The sequence below is a fragment of the Petaurus breviceps genome, unplaced genomic scaffold, assembly GCF_028583685.1.
Source record: "Petaurus breviceps papuanus isolate PSGF00001 unplaced genomic scaffold, PetGlider_PUasm1.0 90701, whole genome shotgun sequence".
Lineage (NCBI taxonomy): Eukaryota > Metazoa > Chordata > Mammalia > Diprotodontia > Petauridae > Petaurus > Petaurus breviceps.
Genome location: NW_027187316.1, coordinates 2,477,441 through 2,496,587, shown reverse-complemented (window position 1 = coordinate 2,496,587; position 19,147 = coordinate 2,477,441). Strand labels below are relative to the sequence as shown.

General features: G+C 35.2%; 1 protein-coding gene across 3 annotated transcripts in view; it reads left to right on the top strand.

The window, feature by feature from the left end:
• Positions 1 to 16,860, top strand: part of CD2AP (CD2 associated protein) — a 167,760-nt gene extending 150,900 nt beyond the window's left edge. For all 3 annotated transcript variants that reach the window (XM_069065803.1, XM_069065802.1, XM_069065804.1), the window contains 3 exons: positions 7,470 to 7,642; positions 10,526 to 10,589; positions 12,437 to 16,860. In XM_069065803.1, coding sequence (XP_068921904.1) covers positions 7,470 to 7,642; positions 10,526 to 10,589; positions 12,437 to 12,478 — 279 coding nt within the window. In that variant the 3' untranslated portion in view covers positions 12,479 to 16,860. The remainder of the gene's footprint in view (positions 1 to 7,469; positions 7,643 to 10,525; positions 10,590 to 12,436) is intronic.
• The last annotated feature ends 2,287 nt before the right edge of the window (positions 16,861 to 19,147 follow it).

Genomic DNA, 19,147 nt, shown 5'->3' with positions numbered 1-19,147 from the left:
ATTCACCAATATAAAGGAAGAAAACCTGATGTATCTATGAATATGCCAAATAGGAGTTAATAAGATATATGCAAATATGAAAATATATGAATATGCATGCAAGATGGTACAGGTTCTTTCATACATTTTTATTGGTCACACCTATTAATTCAGTTACTCTGCCTATTATTGCTGTGTCCATCCCCCCATCCCATGGTAAATGAGATGAAGTCTGAAGAATACTACTATTTTACCCTGTACCAGTGATGTTCAGGGTGTTCCAAAGTCTGGACATACAGGAAATGTCATTAACTATGCCTATTTTCAAGAAATGAAATGAACAAAATTTTCAGCAACATTTTATTTAATTAGCATAAATAATATTTCATAGGAAGGCATAGAAATAGAAGACACATAGCAAATCTCATTAATTAAACTAAATTAATCTAATTAATATGAAAAACAGTCCCCAATAGCTAATGAAAGCTTTTATTCCCTATGAAATTGTCATGGCTAAAATTTATGCTAATTAAATAAAATGTTATTGAAAATTTCATTCATTTCATTTCTTGAAAATATGCATAATTAACGACATTTTCTATGTGTCCAGACTTTAGGAACACCCTCTATATTATTATGACCCCCTAGACTTCCTTTCAGATACATTATATGCCTTATATAATCTACCTGACCAAGTATAAAACCATAAATATCAGACAGTAAAACATCCAAAACAGAAGTGTAGAAAATATTATTGTGGCACGGTTAAGATCTTTTCCTTATTTTATTACAAGGACCATGCCTACCAGAAGCATATCATGTGCCAGGGCCCATTCTTAGACTGTGATTTTGTTTCTGCCATTTGCTAGAACAACTATCCCAAAATAACTGTGGACAAATGGTAATATTCACATTAAAAGGAAAATGACTTTATGTGCCCAATCATTCCTTCTATAATTCAGACATTAATGGGAATCCCTCACTTCAGTGAGGTTTCCTGAAAGCTCAGCCTAGGTGAACCTTTGGTGTTCATATAGTCATGTCCCTGGTTAGGAGATAACTAGCAAATGATATTAACCAGTTGCCACTCATCTCCTTAAACTTCTTTCCTTATGTCTGCTTGCTTTTTTGAGGATATACCCACTCTTGGTTATTGTTCCAGTGGGGCATTACCTTCCATGTGTTCCAGTTCTTTGCACAATGCTTTGTAGATAATAAGTGATTTCCCAATCATTCATTTGCCTGAGGTGGTTATAAACCACTCCCCTCTTGAACTCAGAGGAAAGAAGATCTTTCATCAAATTGGATTTAGTGTGTAGAGCCAAACTCCTAAAGGTAGACTTGAGTAACCTGGAGCCCCACATTCTAGTGTTCTGTTTGGGGAAACTCTTTGTCAGCTACCTAACCACTCTGTTAGCCCCTTTCTGGCCACTCGTAGGACTTGCCCATTCTATTTCCTCATCCCTGCTGGCCATGCCTCAGTCAGACCTATGAAAGGCATTTATTATGTCTGCCCAAACTGGACAAATTATATATGCCTCAGCCTAATTGTGCCTTTTTGGATAGCACAGCTGGATTAGTTCCGAGAGCCCTAGCTTATACTTAAACAATTCTGGAAGGAATTCTTTCCCTTTTGACAGCCAGTCTCACTCTTATGTAACCCAGTCTGCTGCCCAAGAAGCAATTGGACCAGTCTGAGGTAGACATGAATGAATCAACTGGTATTCTGAGCCTTCTTCCACCTGGCTGCATTCCTCTACAATCTGGGCACATTGTTGGGTGGGTCTCCAAGTCACAGACCAAATTGTGGCTTTTATCTTAGGACTCTCCACAGATCCTGGAGAAGGAAATGGCAAACTATTCTAGTATCACTTCCAAGAAAACCCCATGTGGGGTCATGAAGAGTCATACGTGACTGAAGGACTGAATAACAATATCCACAGATCAGAATATAGGAGCACTCACCGATGGGACCAGGGCAGAAATGTCTGTGTTTTCTACCCAAATGATATTATTTCATGAGATCCCAGAAAGATCCCTCCCATCTAGTGCTGTTTCATGGAATATTGGCCCATGATACTCCCAAATATCACAGGAAAGAAGGAAGAGATCAAGGCCAAACCACAGCAAAATGATTGTCAAGAGTTTCTTTTCTTTTTCTGCCATTCATTGGTTCTGTTCTAAGCTTGCTGTGTTGATTTTTCTCTTGATCCCACTCTTGCCCAAGCTAGGCTCTGCTCGGTGATATCATAACTCCCTAACTTGTAAATGAGGAGGCTCTGAGCTGAGAAATGCAATTTTCTGTCTATTACTTAAACAGTATAGTATGTAGTGTGAAAATGCCATCTTTCCCTCAAAGTCAGGGTCACTTACCAGCCAGCCCAACGATTCTCTGGAGTTCTAAACCAGACCTACTGTGTTCATAATTCATACCTAATACACAAGGGACTTTAACCCAGACCCATGCAGAAACATTCTATGAATTCTGGTTCTCATGATGATTTGAGGAGGCAAGCAAGAATTTGGGCTGTCATCATTCCCCTCAACCACCTCATTTCCTGCCTTAGCTGGCTAACAGTAGTCTGGCATATAGTAGGTGCTTAATAAATGTTTATGATTTGATTGATTATAGTGCATTGTATAGGATGAAGAGATCTATGAACTTTCAAATGTAAACTAACGGACATAATGATTCAAGGTTTAAGGAAATATTTAACCAGTTCATCCTCTTTAGGTTTATACTACAAAGATAAAATAGAAGAGTGTTCATTAGTAGTCTTGCTACAAGTGTATATGCCCTCACCATGTAGTTGTTATTCACTAATTGATGTGAATATTTTGTGCACTCTTTCTAAATCATGGAGGTTTATACATTCAAATCTTTAGAACATAAGGAAATTATAAAACTTGTTCATTCTGACTATTCTGATTATTATTATTGAGAATTCCAATAATTCTGCTAAATAATAATAGCTGGCATTTATATAGCACTTACAGATAATATCCCTATTTTACAAATAAAGGAAACTGAGGAAGACAGAGATTCAATGACATTCCCAGAGTCATTCAGCTAGTTAAGTCCCAGAGGCTATAATTTGAACTTAGGTCCTTCCAAATCCAGTTCCAGCACTCTCTCCACTGAGCCACTTAGCTATATCTAAATAGATAAAAGCAGGGAATAATTTGCAAAGATAAAAGCAAGAATGGGAACTAAGCTATACTATATATAAAGAATGCCCTTTGACCTCTGCTGCTTTGATTATTTGCATGAGTAGATCCTGTTTTTCACAAGTGATGTTACTAAAAAGTTGTTTGTAAGTAGCATTATTTTAAGTGTTATAAAAACATCTTTTTTTCCTTAAAAAATCTTTTCTTATAGAGCACCGGCCCTGGAGTCAGGAGGACCTGAGTTCAATTGTAACCTCAGACACTTAACACCAAACTAGCTGTGTGACCTTGGGCAAGTCATTTAACCCCAATTGCCCTACCTTCCCCTCTCCAAAAAGCAAAAAAACCCAAACCTTCATATAACCAACTTTTTAATCCCTTTAATGATTTTTTAATTTCTTCTTCAAAATCACTACATTGGGGAGATTAGGTGGCACAGTGAATAGAGCACTGGCCCTGAAGTCAGGAGGACCTGAGTTCAAATCTGGCCTCAGATACTTTACACAAAACTAGCCATGTGACCTTGGACAAGTCACTTAACCCCAACTGCCCTTCATAAAGCAAAAAAAAAAAAATCACTGCATTTATTCTCCATCTTATTTAAGCTAAGAGACAGTTAAATGATATAGTGCTGGAGCTAGAGTTAGAAAAATCTGAGTTCAAATCTGGCCTCATATACTTCTTAACTGTGTGACTCTAGACAAGTCATTTAGCCTCTGCCTTCCTCAGTTTCCTATTCTGTAAAATGGGTCTAATAATAGCACCTACCTCACAGGATTATAGTAATGTTGAAATGAGATGATATTTGTAAAATGTTTTATAAATCTTAAAACACTGTATTCTTGCTAGTTGCTGTTATTAATCAGAATACATATCCTTCGTTTGTGAAAATATATTTTCATTGAAATAACTCAGAATATTTAACTTCTCAATTATAACATTTAAAATTATATTATCCTCACTTGTATGCAAGGAATTTTATCCTAGAAAATTTATTAAACAGATATTTAGATATACTTTTTCATCCCTTTATATTAATGTTTTATAGATGTCTTTTGATTCTACATCACAGTTATTTCCAGATCTAACTCTACCACTAGTCATTGAACCTTTCTCTTTTAATTGAAAAAGCCAAAGTGAAATCAACCAAGAGAGCCAGCAGTCCTGAAACTTATGTATTCCACATGCTCTGATGAAGCCATATTATAGCAAGATTTTCATTTTGGACACTGTGCTTCCCTTAATGTAGACACGGATCACAGGAGCTTTTTCGAACTCCTGTATTGTACTACTGGGGCAACTAGATGGGGCAGTGATGTGCCAGGAATCAGGAAGACCTGAGGTCAAATCCAGCATCAAACACTTGCTAGCTGTGTGACCTTGGACAGGTCACCAAACCCTGTTTGTTTCAGTTTCCTGATCTATAAAATGAGCTGGAGAAGGTAATGGCAAACCACTCTAGTATCTTTGTTAAGAAAACCATAAAATATGGTCATAAAGAGTTGGGTATGACTGAAATGGCTTAACAACTGATATAGAGCATTTTTTCATGTGACTATTGATAGCTTTGATTTTTTTTTCTTCTGTAAACTGCCTCTTCATACCCTTTAATCATCTATAAATTGAGGAATGACCCTTATTTTTATAAATTTGGCACAATTCCCTATATATGTGACAAATGAGTCCTTTATCAGAGAATAGAAGAGAAAGAGAATATCTTTTTCTGAGTTACATAAGGCACCTTCACAAATACTGACCATACATTATAGTATAAAAAACTCACAATTAAATGCAGAAAAGTAGAAATATTAAATGCACCCTTTTAAGAGCATAATGCAATAAAATTATATTCAACAAAAAGCTGTGCAAGCATAAATTAAAAATTAATTGGAAATGAATCTCATCCTAAAAATGACTATGCCAAAGAAAAAAAATCACATAAATAATCATTAAAGAGAATGACAGCAATGAGACAACATACCAAAATTTGAGGGATGCAATAAAATTAGTACTAGAAAAATAACATTTAAAATCCTCAATTAAACACCAAAATGGAAATAGTGAAAATTAAGAGAGGGATTAATAAAATTGAAAGTTAAAAAAAAACTAATCAATAAAACCAGAAATTGGTTTTATGAGAAAAACCCCAACAAAATAGATAAACCATTGATTACTTTGATTAAAAACAGAAAGAAGAAAAACAGACTACCAGAATCCAAAATTAAAGCACAAATGTACCACCAATAAAGAAGAAATTGAAGCAATTATTAGGAGCTATTTTACCCATTGATATGCCAGTAAGACTGACCATCTAAGTGATATGTATGAATATTTGAAAAATATAAATTGCCAGATTAAGAGAAGAGGGAATAGATTATTTAAAATAACCATATTTTCAAAAAAAGAATTTGAACAAGCCATGAATGAGCTCCCTAAGAAATAATTTAGAACATTTTTATATGACTATGTAGCTTTGATTTTTTTTTATCAAAAAGCTACCTATTCATATCCTTTGACCATTTTTCAATTGATGAATGAATCATGTTCTTATAAATTTGGCATGTTTGAGATGTGAGACTTTTGTCCAAGAAACTGTCTATATAAATATATTTTATATAAGCATATACATAAATATATATATATACATATATATATATGTATTTTATATTTGCCAAATACAAGGTTACTATAATCATTCATATATTGTATGTCTACTCTATTCTGCTGATCTACCTTTCTATTTCTTAGCCAGTATCCTGATAGTTTTGATAATTACTGGCTAATAATATAGTTAAAGATCTGGTACTGCTAAACCTTCTTCCTTTACATTTTTTCATTACTTGCTTTGATATTCTTGACCTTTTGTTTTTCCAAATGAATTATTATTATTTTTCTAGCTCAATAAAATAATATTTGGTAGTTTAACTGGGATGGCATTGAATAACTAGATTAGTTTGGGTAAAACTCTTGTTTTTATTATATTGGCTCTGCCCACCCATGAACACTTACTATTTCTCTAACTATTTAAATATGCCTTTACTCGTATAAAAAAGTGTTTTGTAATTATGTTCACATATTTCCTGGCTTTGTCTTGGCAACTATATTCCCTGGTATTTTATACATTTTATAGCTGTTTTAAATGGGGTATCTCTTATTATATCTTCTTGCATGTTTTTGTTGGTGATGTATAGAAATGTTGATTGATTTATGTGGGTTTATTTTATAATGTGGATATATGTGTGTTTATTTGATTTGATTTTGAAAATAATTTTTTACTTTCCCAGAGATTCTTGTTGAGCCTGTGTCCAATGCACATTTTTTCTTTTGGGGAGGGGTTGCTCATGGCTGTTTTGACATCATTTTCTTCTTCTAAATTTGTGTCTTGCTCTCTCCTGTTACTATAGTAGCTTCTTATGGTCAGGTTTTTGTTGTTGTTATTTGCTTATTTTTTCAGCCTATTTCTTGACTTTGAACTTTTTTAAAAAATTGAACTCTGTTTCTGGGATGAGGGTACAGGTGCATTATCCCAAGCTTCAGTTTTTTTTTTTTTTTTCACACTGCTGTTTTCAGACCTAGTTCTGGGGACTTCAGAGCTTTCAGTGCTTTTAAGGTGGTGTGATCTGGGGAGAGATATGAACATTGCTCTCCTGGTCTGCTCTTTGGTCCTTACCCAAGAACACCCCCTGATCCCTTGCAAGGCACAAGCCATACTACTCTTTAGTGACTACAGTGATACTGTTCCTCAAGGACCCCTGCTCCGTTGTGACCCAAAGTGTTCCTCTCTAGGTTGGAACTATGATGCAGAAGTTGATATAGAAAATGGAGTTGCCAAACAGCCCTGGTCCTGTGTCTGGAACTAGCACAAATATCCCATATAATCTCTTTCTTACCAACTACCTGATCCCCTTATCACAGTTGGCTTGGGACCTCCTGAAATTACTGCTGTTGCTAATGCTGCCTCTGAGACCCAGAGCTGATCTTGCAGCCTTATGGGTTCTGGGCTATCCCCAATACCAGTGTAACAGACCTCTCTCTTTGCCCTTATAACTTACCTTAGTCTAGAAAAATCTGTCACCCCATTCTTTTGTTGGCTTTGCTGCTCTAGAATTCAATTTGAGGTCTCATTTTAAAGTTGTTTTGAGGGGAATATTGAGAGAGGTCAACTATAGTGTTTCCTATTCATGGCTTCACTCCCAGAAGTTTCATATCATTTCTCTAGACAACCCACCCCGCTTTACACAATTAGCTTACTGCTTTCCACATGGATTTTAAAATAGTTGTTGCATGATAAAGTTTTGCTAAATTTGTATTTTCCTTTTCAGACATCTGTGTATACTTCAACAGCTTCACCTTCATCTAGAAAAAATTTCGTTAATTCAATGAATAACAAATCAAAAGGAGAAATTGATGATGGGAAGAAAAGCTTGATAGATGATCTCAGGTTACTGGTTTTTGACTTATTGAATGTTGTAGAAGTAATCAAAAGGGAACATGGGTAAGTCTTGCTTTTTTCTCTTTGGGCATTGAGATTCATGCTATGTCAGAGCTAGAAGAACATATAATCTATGCCTTCATTTATATAGCCTCTAAAAGTAGGTTAGAATATTTTATCCCTGTAAGAGAACATTTACATATAATTCAATACATACTCAAACCACTTCTTTCTAATGCTATTCCACATCAACAGAATTCTAAAACAAAATTTTGTTTTGGTTATTTGTAGGTTGTCTCTATGTAATTAACGAGTAAAGTGTGCTTTTGAAGGGAATGGAAAATTTAAACAATGATTGCCTCCTTCTGAATTGAACTACAATCCTTTTGGGAAATCATTCTCAGTAATATTTTATTAGAAAGGAGATATATTTATCTATAACTTCAGGTGATATTCTGTATAAAATTTGTTGTTATTCAGTTGTTTCAGTCTTGTCAAACTCTTTGTGACCCCATTTGGGATGTTCTTGGCTTGGGTACTGGAGTGGTTTGCCATTTCCTTCTTCAGCTCATTTTACAAATGAAGAACTGAGGCAAACAGGGTTAAGTGACCTGTCTAGGGTCACATAGCTAGTAAATGTCTGAGTCTGTATTTGAACTCATGAAGATGAATCTTTCTGACTCCAAACTTAGTGCCCTATTCACTGTGCCACCTAGCTATCCTGGTATAAAATTTATCAAGTGTTATTTACTTAGAAGAGTTACTTTTCTTTAGATACTAAAAGTTTCTTACTCAATTTATTTTTCATAAGTCATGTTGAGAGAATTTTCTTCTAGTGTGCATTGTAAAAACTATCTCAAAATGTGACGTTGATTCTTCTTGATAATTTTTATGTGTCCTACTGTGGAAGGAAGAAGGACTTGTACAGTTTAAAAACACCATGTTTGAGGAGCTGAAAAATTTGTAGTATAAACTATGCAACACTAATTTATAAAATATGCTCAACATGTAGTAGTTTAATAAATGCTTACTAGCTGAATGATGGGGCAGTTGGCTTTCACAGTGGATACAGTCTGGAGTCAGGAAGACTTATCTTCCTGAGTTCAAATTTGGCCTCAGATACTTACTAGCTGTGTGACCCTATGCATGTTACTTAATCTTGTCTGACTCAGTTTCCGCATTTGTAAAATGATCTAGAGAATGAAATGGCTAATCACTCCAGTATCTTTGCCAAAAACCTCCGCATGGGTCATAAAGTGTCAGACATCTTTTTTGAGCCTATTTGACACCTTGAGAGAGAAATCCTAGATTTTATACATTATTACAAAAATAAGTATATAAATATATGGTAATTTTAAAAGTTTAGGAACTCCTGTTTTGTAGATTTGGATTTCTCACATGTTTTGTTAATAAAATCTGGCCTGACCTGGTGACACATGCTTGGAGTCCTGGTCCTGGACAGGTTGAAAATTCTGCATTTCTTGAGTTCAGGAGTTCTGAGCTTTCCTAGGATTGAAGAATTAGGTGTCTATAGTAAGTCTAGCACCAGTATGGTAAGCTTCTATGAATGGGGGAGGGCCTCCCCCCTCTCCCCCACCAGGCTGCTTAGGCGTAGCAAATGGACCCAAGTCAGAGATGAAGTAGATCAAAGCTTCTGTACAAACCAGCAGACCTGTGAGGGGTGGCTGAGCTCTCAACCTAGGTGAGATAAGGAGAGTCAGCTTTAAATCAGTAAATTCAGGCCATTTTTATTATTTTAAGAACAACCATCATATATATATATATATATATATATACATATATATACATATATATATATACTCATCATACTTCCAGGATCTGTAATTTCACCTATATGAATATAATTGTCTTCCACCAAGGTAGTTTGCAACTCCAGTACCTTAAAAATATGCTCATAATTATTTTCAGTAATGGAGAAAATTCTTCACCTGATGATTGACCTCCTCCAGATTAACTAGGCTGGCCTTAGAAAGTCCATCACTATTCTGTCTTCAAAGTCTTTCCAGCTTGTAATATGTCAGAGTTTATATCCTGCAAGCTTAACTTTCAAAACCTCAGTCTTATCCCCACACTGAATTGAGTTATCAGTCTTGAGGGGAAGGTGCATCCATATATGTGTATGTGTATGTGTATATGTACATATGTGTATGTGTGTATACATGTATATATACACATATAACATTGCATCCATATATATGTGTGTGTATATACACACATATACATATTATATATGCATTTGTGTGTATGTGTGTATGAATTGGTAGTTGTATGGAATTTTCCTTTATATAGTTTAAACTACAGTTATGTTTTATTGATATAGTCTTGCCTTTTTCCTCTACTGTTTTATATATTTAGGCACATTTGAGTTGCAAAGTTTGTAAGGACCTCAACCAGAAATTTATCATGTTTTGTCTTTTAAAAATTATCAGTGTTGGTTATATGAGTATCGTAAAGGAGTACTTAGCTTAGACCACTAAAAGTTACTTGCTCCTAGTTAAAAATTTGCCCTAGTGTGGTAGATGTACTGATGGTATGATGTTTTCTTGAACTTTGCACTAAAATCTATTACATATTTACAGTCTTGTGAAACAGAAAATATTTGATCTATGCTGAATATATGCATGTGGGAATATCACTGACCTTTCCCAGCACTGATTATGAATTGTGCTGGCAGATCAAGTGAAGAAGACAATATTAGCTGAATTTATAAACTTCATTCAAACTTCCTAAGAATTTATTTTTTATTTTTCTTTAATTTTGTTATTAAAAAGTTTGGTCATATTTTAAATTTTTAGTATTAATTTTTCCGTTTTAAAAATCTTTCAATTGATATTTAAGAATTTGGAAAAGAAATTTAAAATGTGCAGATATCAACAGATGGCCATTTTCACTTCTACACACACCTATAAAGTTTTTGTTTTTTAGGAAGGAACTGGAAAAACTAAGAAGAGAATTGGAAGAGGAGAAGGCAATGAGGAGTATCCTAGAGGTAATTCAGTTCTGCAGCGTTTTGTCATAAAAATGAGAATATTAGTGGGCGCGGAACAAAAAGACTGAATGTCTACATTGTGTAGAATACAGTACTTTACATTATTGAAAGATGGGCTTTTGTTTTGTTTTTAAAGAGAGAGAGAGGCAGGCACTTTTGTGGAATGGATAGAGAGTTAGCATCAGTCAGGAAGACCTCAGTTTAAGACCCACCTTTGACATTTTCTAACTGTGTGATCCTGAGCAAGTCACTTAACTAATAGGTGCTTCAGGCATCTGTCTTAAGACTTTAAATAAAGTTGACTATTTGAATTGGTGGAGGGAATTTCTTGATTGGAAATCCACTATACCAGTAAAATCATGTGGGTAAGGGAGGAGAGAAAAAATATTACTGAAATATTATTATATATTAATCAATATATTAATATATCATATATTAATATTACTTAAATATTACTGGAAATTACTGAAAATTTTCCAGTAAATTATATTCTAGTTAGGAAACAGAACATATGTATGTGGGGAAAAAATTGTTTTCTATATATTTATCTCATCATATGTTCAAGTGCTAAGTCCTGCTATATTTCCCTTCATTACAAAGTGATGTACATTTATAATAGGTTTGCAATAATAGTTCTTGCCTCCATTCTCTTCCCATACAATTTATCCTTTCCAGTGTCACCAAACTAATCTTCCTTGTACGTATATCTGGTCATTTTTTCTTTTGCTAAAAACCTTTCAGTGGTTCTCTTTTGCTTGTCAAGTTCTAGACACATATTAACATTCACAGTCTTCCACAGTATGGAGCCTAATGAACTTTTGAACCTTATTTCATAATGAAATCCTTTCTCACCCTACCCTTTACCCTCCACCTCCCAAAGGACATTTTGCATTCTTCCTCATTGAGTGCAATGCCCTTTTCACAGTCTTTCTTTCCTGGTGACTTATATACCAACTTCCCAGTTTCTCATTCTACTCTCACAGATCCAGATGTCATTCACAAGGGCTCCCCTTCAACTAAATTTCCTAAAATTCCTTTACCTGAGCACTATGCCTTTCCCTCAATCATACAACCCCTTATTCTCTTCTTCATCTTCACCATGGCTTCACCATCTTCACTATTCCTTCCATTAGATTTTTCTTACCCAGACCTTCATCCTACACTATTTTCTCCCTTCCCTATCTTGAGCCTTTGGTTAACCATCTCAACTCTACCTTGTCCTCTCAAGACCCTTGACCTCTTCTCATGATGCCACCACATCTTACCAAACCCCAGCCATAGATCACTTCACTTTTCTTCTTCTTTGGCTTCTATTTATGACAAAGTGTAAGGGAATCAAGAAACTGTGTAGATCTTTATAAATTATTTATATAATCTCAACTGGCCTCTCAGTGGAGCAAGGTGAATATTTTTTCTTCCCTAATCAACTCCCACTCTCTGCAGGAAGTGGCTAACTCAAAAAGGGTGAGGGATCAATCTAAAATCACATGCTTATTCCATTACACAGAGTAAGAGCTTTTTTATTGCTTCTTGACTGACTATTGATACCTAGCTTCCTTGTTTATTGAACTATGATAACATTTACCCTCTCTAAGTGTGAAATCTTTGTACAAGTTTTCAGTGCTTCCTTCCATGGCACTGGTTTAATGTCTATTTCTTAGCATGTTCATGGGAATTAAACTTCAGGTGTTTTAAGATAATGGAAACTGATAACTACTATGATCTGTACTGATTTCTTAATTTTTGAAAATGTAAAAAGATCAAGATGTAAGACTTAGGGATAAGACAGAGAAGCTTTAATATAGCCAAGATGCCACTGTTGCTTATGCTTTGTTTTTCCTTTTTAGGTGGAAATAGAAAAGCTGAAAAAACTAGTCCTGTCTACTTGAGGGAGGTGTGAAGTAGACTCAGTGTTCTTCTTTGGCCAAAGATTCATAAACGAGAATATGAACTGAAAACTGACTTGTTTGCTTCCAAGTTACAAAAGATTTTTTGTGTGCTATAGGAAAAAAATGAGTACATGAGTTTTCATATCTTATAGAAGGGGGAAAATGAAGATGGTGTATTTTATTTTATTTTATTTGCTAATATGAAAAAGAGGCCTAATTTCTTACTGTGCTGGAATTGCAAACCTCTTTTTTTCTGGTTTGCTTAAAAATACTACAGAATCTATATAAAAAGGAGAGGAAGTTGGTAATAGATTTTTATTGAATACTGACAGTGTAATTTTTAAAGATGTCTATATTATAAATAGGTTGATATATCTCCAGGTAACCTGTAAAATAGACTATGGGAGGGACACATTAGCTTAATAATCACTAACTTGTAGTAATTTCTTTTCCCATAATACAACAGGTACATAGTATTTGTGTGTATGTGTATATCTATCTATCTATCTATCTATCTATCTATCTATCTATCTATCTATCTATCTATATCTATATGTATATGTGTGTATGTGTGTGTATTTCTACCTATATATGTATGTATATATACATATATACTTTATTTTTAGCTTTCCTACCCAAGATTACACTGTTTTGCCTACATGTCTGCAGTGCTGTTTGTCATTTGGGTGACAAAATAGAAATGTGTCAGCTATAAAGCAGATGAATCAATGAATTATGCAGATAAAAATAGCTTATGAAGTAAAATAAATTTGGTAGCTAAAATATTTCATGCTGCTTACACTATAGGGATCATAAAAGGGCTTTATTATTTTTATAGATAAAAGTTTTATTAAAAGAGGAAAACAAAATAGTTACACTGTAGTGAGTACCACTACCCATTAGTCCCAGATATGCATGTATTTGTCACATCATTAGTCACAGCCCTAAATATGAGAATTCTTATGTAGATGCTTCCTGCCCAATTCTGTCAAGACAGAGTAATGACATCTTCCCCCCACTGTCATTCCAACATCCTGCTCATACAAATTAAATATTTGTAAAGTGTTTAACACAGTGCTTATTAAATGCTTATTTCCTTCCCTTCATAGCAGAATTTCCTGGTCTCTCTGGCCTTGCAAGGGCCAGTCCCTAGAGTTCTCCATTCTTTTTTTTTCTTTAATTATTTTATTAATTTATTTATTTTTAGTTTTCAACATTCATTTCCATAAGTTTTAAATTTTCTCTCCTTCCCTCTCATACCCCTCCTCAAGATGGCATGCAATCTACATATACATTCCTATTAAACATATGTTCACATATGTTGTTTAGGAGGATTAAAACATATGGGAGTAACAATGAGAAAGAACAACATAAAAAAAAGAAAATAGTCTGCTTCCATCTGCATTCAGACTCCATATTTTTTTTTTTATGGATTGTATTTTCCATCATGAATCTTTTGGAATTGTTTTAAGTCCTTGCATTGCTGAGAAGAGCTAAATCTATCAAAGTCAGTCATCGCACACTGTGGCTGTTACTGTGTCCAGTGTTCCTCTGGTTCTGCTCACTTCATTCAGCATCAGTTCATATGAATCTTTGCAGGTTTTTCTGAAGTCTGCCTGTTCATCATTTCTTATAGCACAGTAGTATTCTGTTATATTTATATACTACAACTCGTTCAGCCATTCCCTAATTGATAGGCATCCCCTTAATTTCCACTTCCTGGCCACCACAAAAAGAGCTGCTATAAATATTTTTGTACGTGTGGGTCCTTTTCCCATTTGTATGATCTCTTTGGGATATGGTCCTTGAGGTGCTATTGCTGAATCAAAGGGTATGCAGATTTTTCTAGCCCTTTGGCCACAGTTCCAAATTGCTCTCCAGAATGGTTAGATCAGCTCACAACTCTACCAACAACAAATATTTCATAAATAACATGGTCAACAACTTCTTTTAAATGTGTAAATGTTGACACAGTTTAAAAATTTATAATAATAATAGCTAATCCTTGTATAGCATTTGCTATGTGCTAAGTACTTTATAATTATTATTTCATTTGATTTTCACACTTGTCCAGAGTCACACAGCTAGGAAGTATCTTAAGGCCTAATTTGAGCTCAGGTATTCCTGACCCCAGGCCCAATGATCTTAGTCAACTAGCTGCTGTGATATTTCTGTAATATGCCAAAATCTGCAGATATGCACATAGTCCTACCTAGGATATATTCAAACAGTTCACTGGTAACTAATGTCTTTTCACAAAAAGAGGCAGTTTAGGGTTTAAGATCTTTTATAGAAAATGATGGATGGAGCATCAGGCCTAGAATTAGGAAGACTTGAGTTCTAATGTGGCCTCAGATACTATTTGGCCCTAGGAAAGTCACTTAACCCTGTTTGTCTTAGTTTCCTCATCTATAAAATGAACTGAAGAAGGAAGTGGCAAACCATTCCAGTACCTTTGCCAGGAGAACCCCAAATGGGATCATAAAGAGTTCAACATGACAGAAATGACTCAACAACAACAAGAAGAAATAACAAAGTAAAAAATGTCTTAAGGATTTTCAGTTTATATAATGACAAGACTTGTGGGATGATGTAATGACAATATGCAAGAGTATTTCTATTTTTATTTTCTGTTCTCTAAATTTAAAACTCACCTCAAGTTTTTGCTTTAAAATTTAATTTTGTACAACTGAAATGTTTTGTTTTTAATAGGGAATAATAAAATACTGATTTACCAAAAATGCTGAAATAATGCATAACATTGTTTTTGGGGTAGCTGATTTTTAGTTAAATATTTGTGTTTCCTCGTTATAAAGGTCATAGATTTCTTTCTTTTTTTTTTGGAAGGGCAGTTGGGGTTAAGTGACTTTCCCAAGGTCTCACGATAGTAAGTGTTAAGTGTGTGAGGCTGGATTTGAACTCGGGTCCTCCTGACTCCAGGGCTGGTGCTCTATTCACTGCACCACCTAGCCAACCTGAAAGCTATAGATTTTTGTCCTAATTGATATCACCATTAAACAAAATTGACTACCAGTGTTCCATGTGCATTTCAAAAATGACTGAGCAAATGAACGATTTACTTATTTTGAGGTTGTTGGGTTTTTTTTGAAACTCTTTACCCTCTTTTTTCCTTTTTAAACATATTTTTGTTTATTTCATTAAATATTTCTTAATTTCATGTAAAAATGTCTTTAACATTCATTTGAAAAATTTTTTGAGTTCCAAATTTTCTCTCTCCCTCCAGTTTATCCATCACCCCATGGGGACCTTTCCCTTAGTTTGAATGACTGTATTAAAGGAAAAAAAAATTAGCTCTGTGTATTCTAGAAAGGATCTTCCCGCTTTCTCTCCAGAAGGCATATTTAAGGAAGCTTTTCCTTCACATTCCTTGGAAGAAGTTGAGAAATTACAGATTCTTTCCTTGATTTGGTTGTACTTAATATCAAGATCATTCATATGTGGATTAAACCACATCAAGGCAACTAACATTTTTGAAAAGATATTTGCGTGTGTGTGTGTGTGTGTGTGTGTGTGTGTGTGCTCATGCTCACAGAAGAAAATCCTTGGTATCCTTTAGCTCTCCTACTCCTAATTCCTTTTTTAATAGATAAAGAAAAGAAAAACAACACATTAAGTGGCCTCAACTTATCTGACTCCATTTAAAGAAGAAAAATGTTCCTTTAGTATGGAAAAATGTTCCTTCACCAGTACAGAGTTTTGGTAAATAACAGTATATCACCAGAAATTCCTATTCATGAGAGCTCTATCATCATATTATTGTATGTATGAATACTGTATGTAGAAGATAGAATTTGCATTCAGAGAGGGGTACAATTCTTATGCATTGATTAAATACTTTAAAAAAGTGTGCCCATAAGCTCAAAGCTTTGTGTTAGCTGCATGAAGATATCTGTAGTGGCCATTAAAATGTTGAATTATCTAAAAATGTACTGCATATCCAAGTAAGCTAAAGTTTTTGCCATATAATGCATTGATTCCATTTTCATTTAGTTTCTTAAAAGCATCAAAAATTGAACATTTCCAATTTTAAGAATATTTGTTATGTCTGTAAAATTCCTTTTTTTATTAGATGTTTTACCGTTTAGGATTTATTTGATGATGCAAATAGTAAAGTAGGCCTGATATTGTAGACATTTATTTTCTATATTTCTCACTGTGATCATAACATAAAGAAATGTGCTACAGGTTATCTTGAAACATTTTTTTCCACATGAAAACTTACAAGGAAGGAGCAAAATAAGATAATCAGTTAAACTCAGAAATGAAAAGTGTTACAATAATTGAATGCCCTTGTTTTGCAATAGCAATAAAATGACCAAGCATTATGACTTGACTTAATAAACTCATCTTTTGAAACAGTCTGCTATGAATATTTTTAATCAATCAATAAATATTTTTTAAATGCTATTATGGGCTAGGTATTGTGGTCCCAGGAGTAACCTCTGGGGGAAAAAAAAAGAAGCAAAAGACATACCCCGTCCTCAAGGCGTTTCCAATCCAAAGGGGGAGACAACATGCAAACTAATATCTGCAAAGTAAGCTATATACCAGGTAAATATTAAATAATTAACAGAGGGAAGGCATTGGAATTAAGAAGTGTTGGGGAAAGTGTCCCATAGAAGGTGGGATTTTAGTTGGCACTTACTTAACAGGAAGCCAGGGAGGTCAGTAGTTGGAGTGGAGGTGGGAGAGTATTCTAAGCATGGGGGATAGCCAAGGAAAATACTCAGAGTTGAGAGATGAATTATATTATTTGTAGAATAGCCAGGATCCCCATGGTGTCTTTGGATCAAAGAATACATGTTGGTAAGTTATAAGAAGAGTGGAAAAGTTGGAGAGGACTAGGTTATGAAGGGCTTTGAATGCCAAACAGAGCATTTTGTATTTGCTCCCAGAGGCAATAGGGAGCCACTGGAGTTTATTGAGTTGTGTGTGTGTGTGTGTGTGTGTGTCTGTGTGTGTGTGTGTCTGTGTATGTTGTGATCAGAAAAATCACTTTTGTGATTTTTTTTTTTTGTGATTTGTGGCTGGAAGGAGGCAGGCAAACCCACTATTGGCTATTTTATTAATCAATGCACGACATGATAAGGACCTGTACTAGAGTGGTGACAGTGTCAGAGGAGAGAAGGAAGTGTATTTGAGAGATGTTTCATTGGTAAAATTAACAGACCTTGGCAACAGCTTGGACATGGGGTGGGAGGAGGAGGTAAGAGCCAGTAAGGAATTCAGGGTGACTCCTAGGTTGTGAGCCTGAGATTTGGAGCATTTGTGTTGCCCTCTACAGTAATAGATAGGGAAGGTTTAGGGGTAAAGATAATGGTTCATTTCTGGACATGTTTCATTTCAGATGTCGACTGGACATTCCAGATGTCTGAAAGGCAGTTGGAGATGTGAGTTTGGAGGTCAAAAGAGAGATTTGGACAGGAAAGGCGGATTTGAGAGTCATCAGCATGAAGATGGTAATGAAATCCGTAGGAGCTGATGATTTCCCCAAGTGAAATAGTGCAGAGGGAGTAGAGAAGAGAGCATAGAACAGAATCCTGTGGGACACCTGTGATTTGAAAGCTTGATCTCAATGAAGATCCACAAAAAGAAGACTAAGAAAGAGTTGTCAGATAGGCAGGAGGAGAACCAGGGGAGAATGATTCCTGAAAACCTAGAGAGAAGAAAGTACCAAGGAGAAAGGGGTGATTAACAGTGTTGTAGCCTGAAAGAGAAGTCTAGGAGAATGAGGATGGAGAAAAGCCCACTGGATTTGGTCATTAGATCTTTGGTAACTTTGGAGAGAGCAGCTTCAGCAGAATGATGAGGTCAGAAGTCAGATTGTAGGGGGTGGCTGGGTGGCACAGTGAATAGAGCACCGAGCCTGAAGTCAGGAGGACCTGAGTTCAAATCTGCCCTCAGACACTTAACACTTACTAGTTATGTGACCTTGGGCAAGTCATTTAACTCCAATTGTCCTGCCTGCCCCCCTCCAAAAAGCAAAAAAATAAAATAAAAAAGAAGTCAGATTGTAAGGGGTTAAGAAGAGAATGAGAGGAGAGAAAGTGGAGGCACCTATTCTAGATGACCTTTTCAAGGAGTTTAGCCACAAAGGGCAGGAGAGATATAGGATGACACTTAGCAGTGATGGAAGGATCAAGTGAGGGTTTTTGGCCAGGAAGGTGGAAGTCAACAAATAATATTAGCAATGCTTGCCAAATTACCCCAACTTCTGAAGCCTGCTCCTTCTGTGTATTAGTGGGGTTGAGCTAGTATTAGGAAGAATTAGATAGAATTAGCATTTATACAATGTGTGAAGCTTTGCAAAGTGTTTTACATATGTTGTTTTATTTGATTTGCACAACAACCCCAGGAGGTGTGTGCTATTATTATCCTCATTTTACAGAGGAAGAGGAAGCTGAGGTAGATAGGGTGAGTGTCTTATCCATTCATGCAGCTAGCAAATGTCTGGATTGGAACTCAAGTCTTCTTGCTTCCCGAGTCCAACACTCTTTGTATGGCTCCACCCTATTGTCTTAGTTAATATGCTTAAATCATTCCTGATCATGATATGATACCCCTCAGAGAATCATTAATTTAGGTTTAAGACCCTTAATCATGGAGACTTGGCCAGCCAAAACCACAGCCACTATGAGAACCAGACAA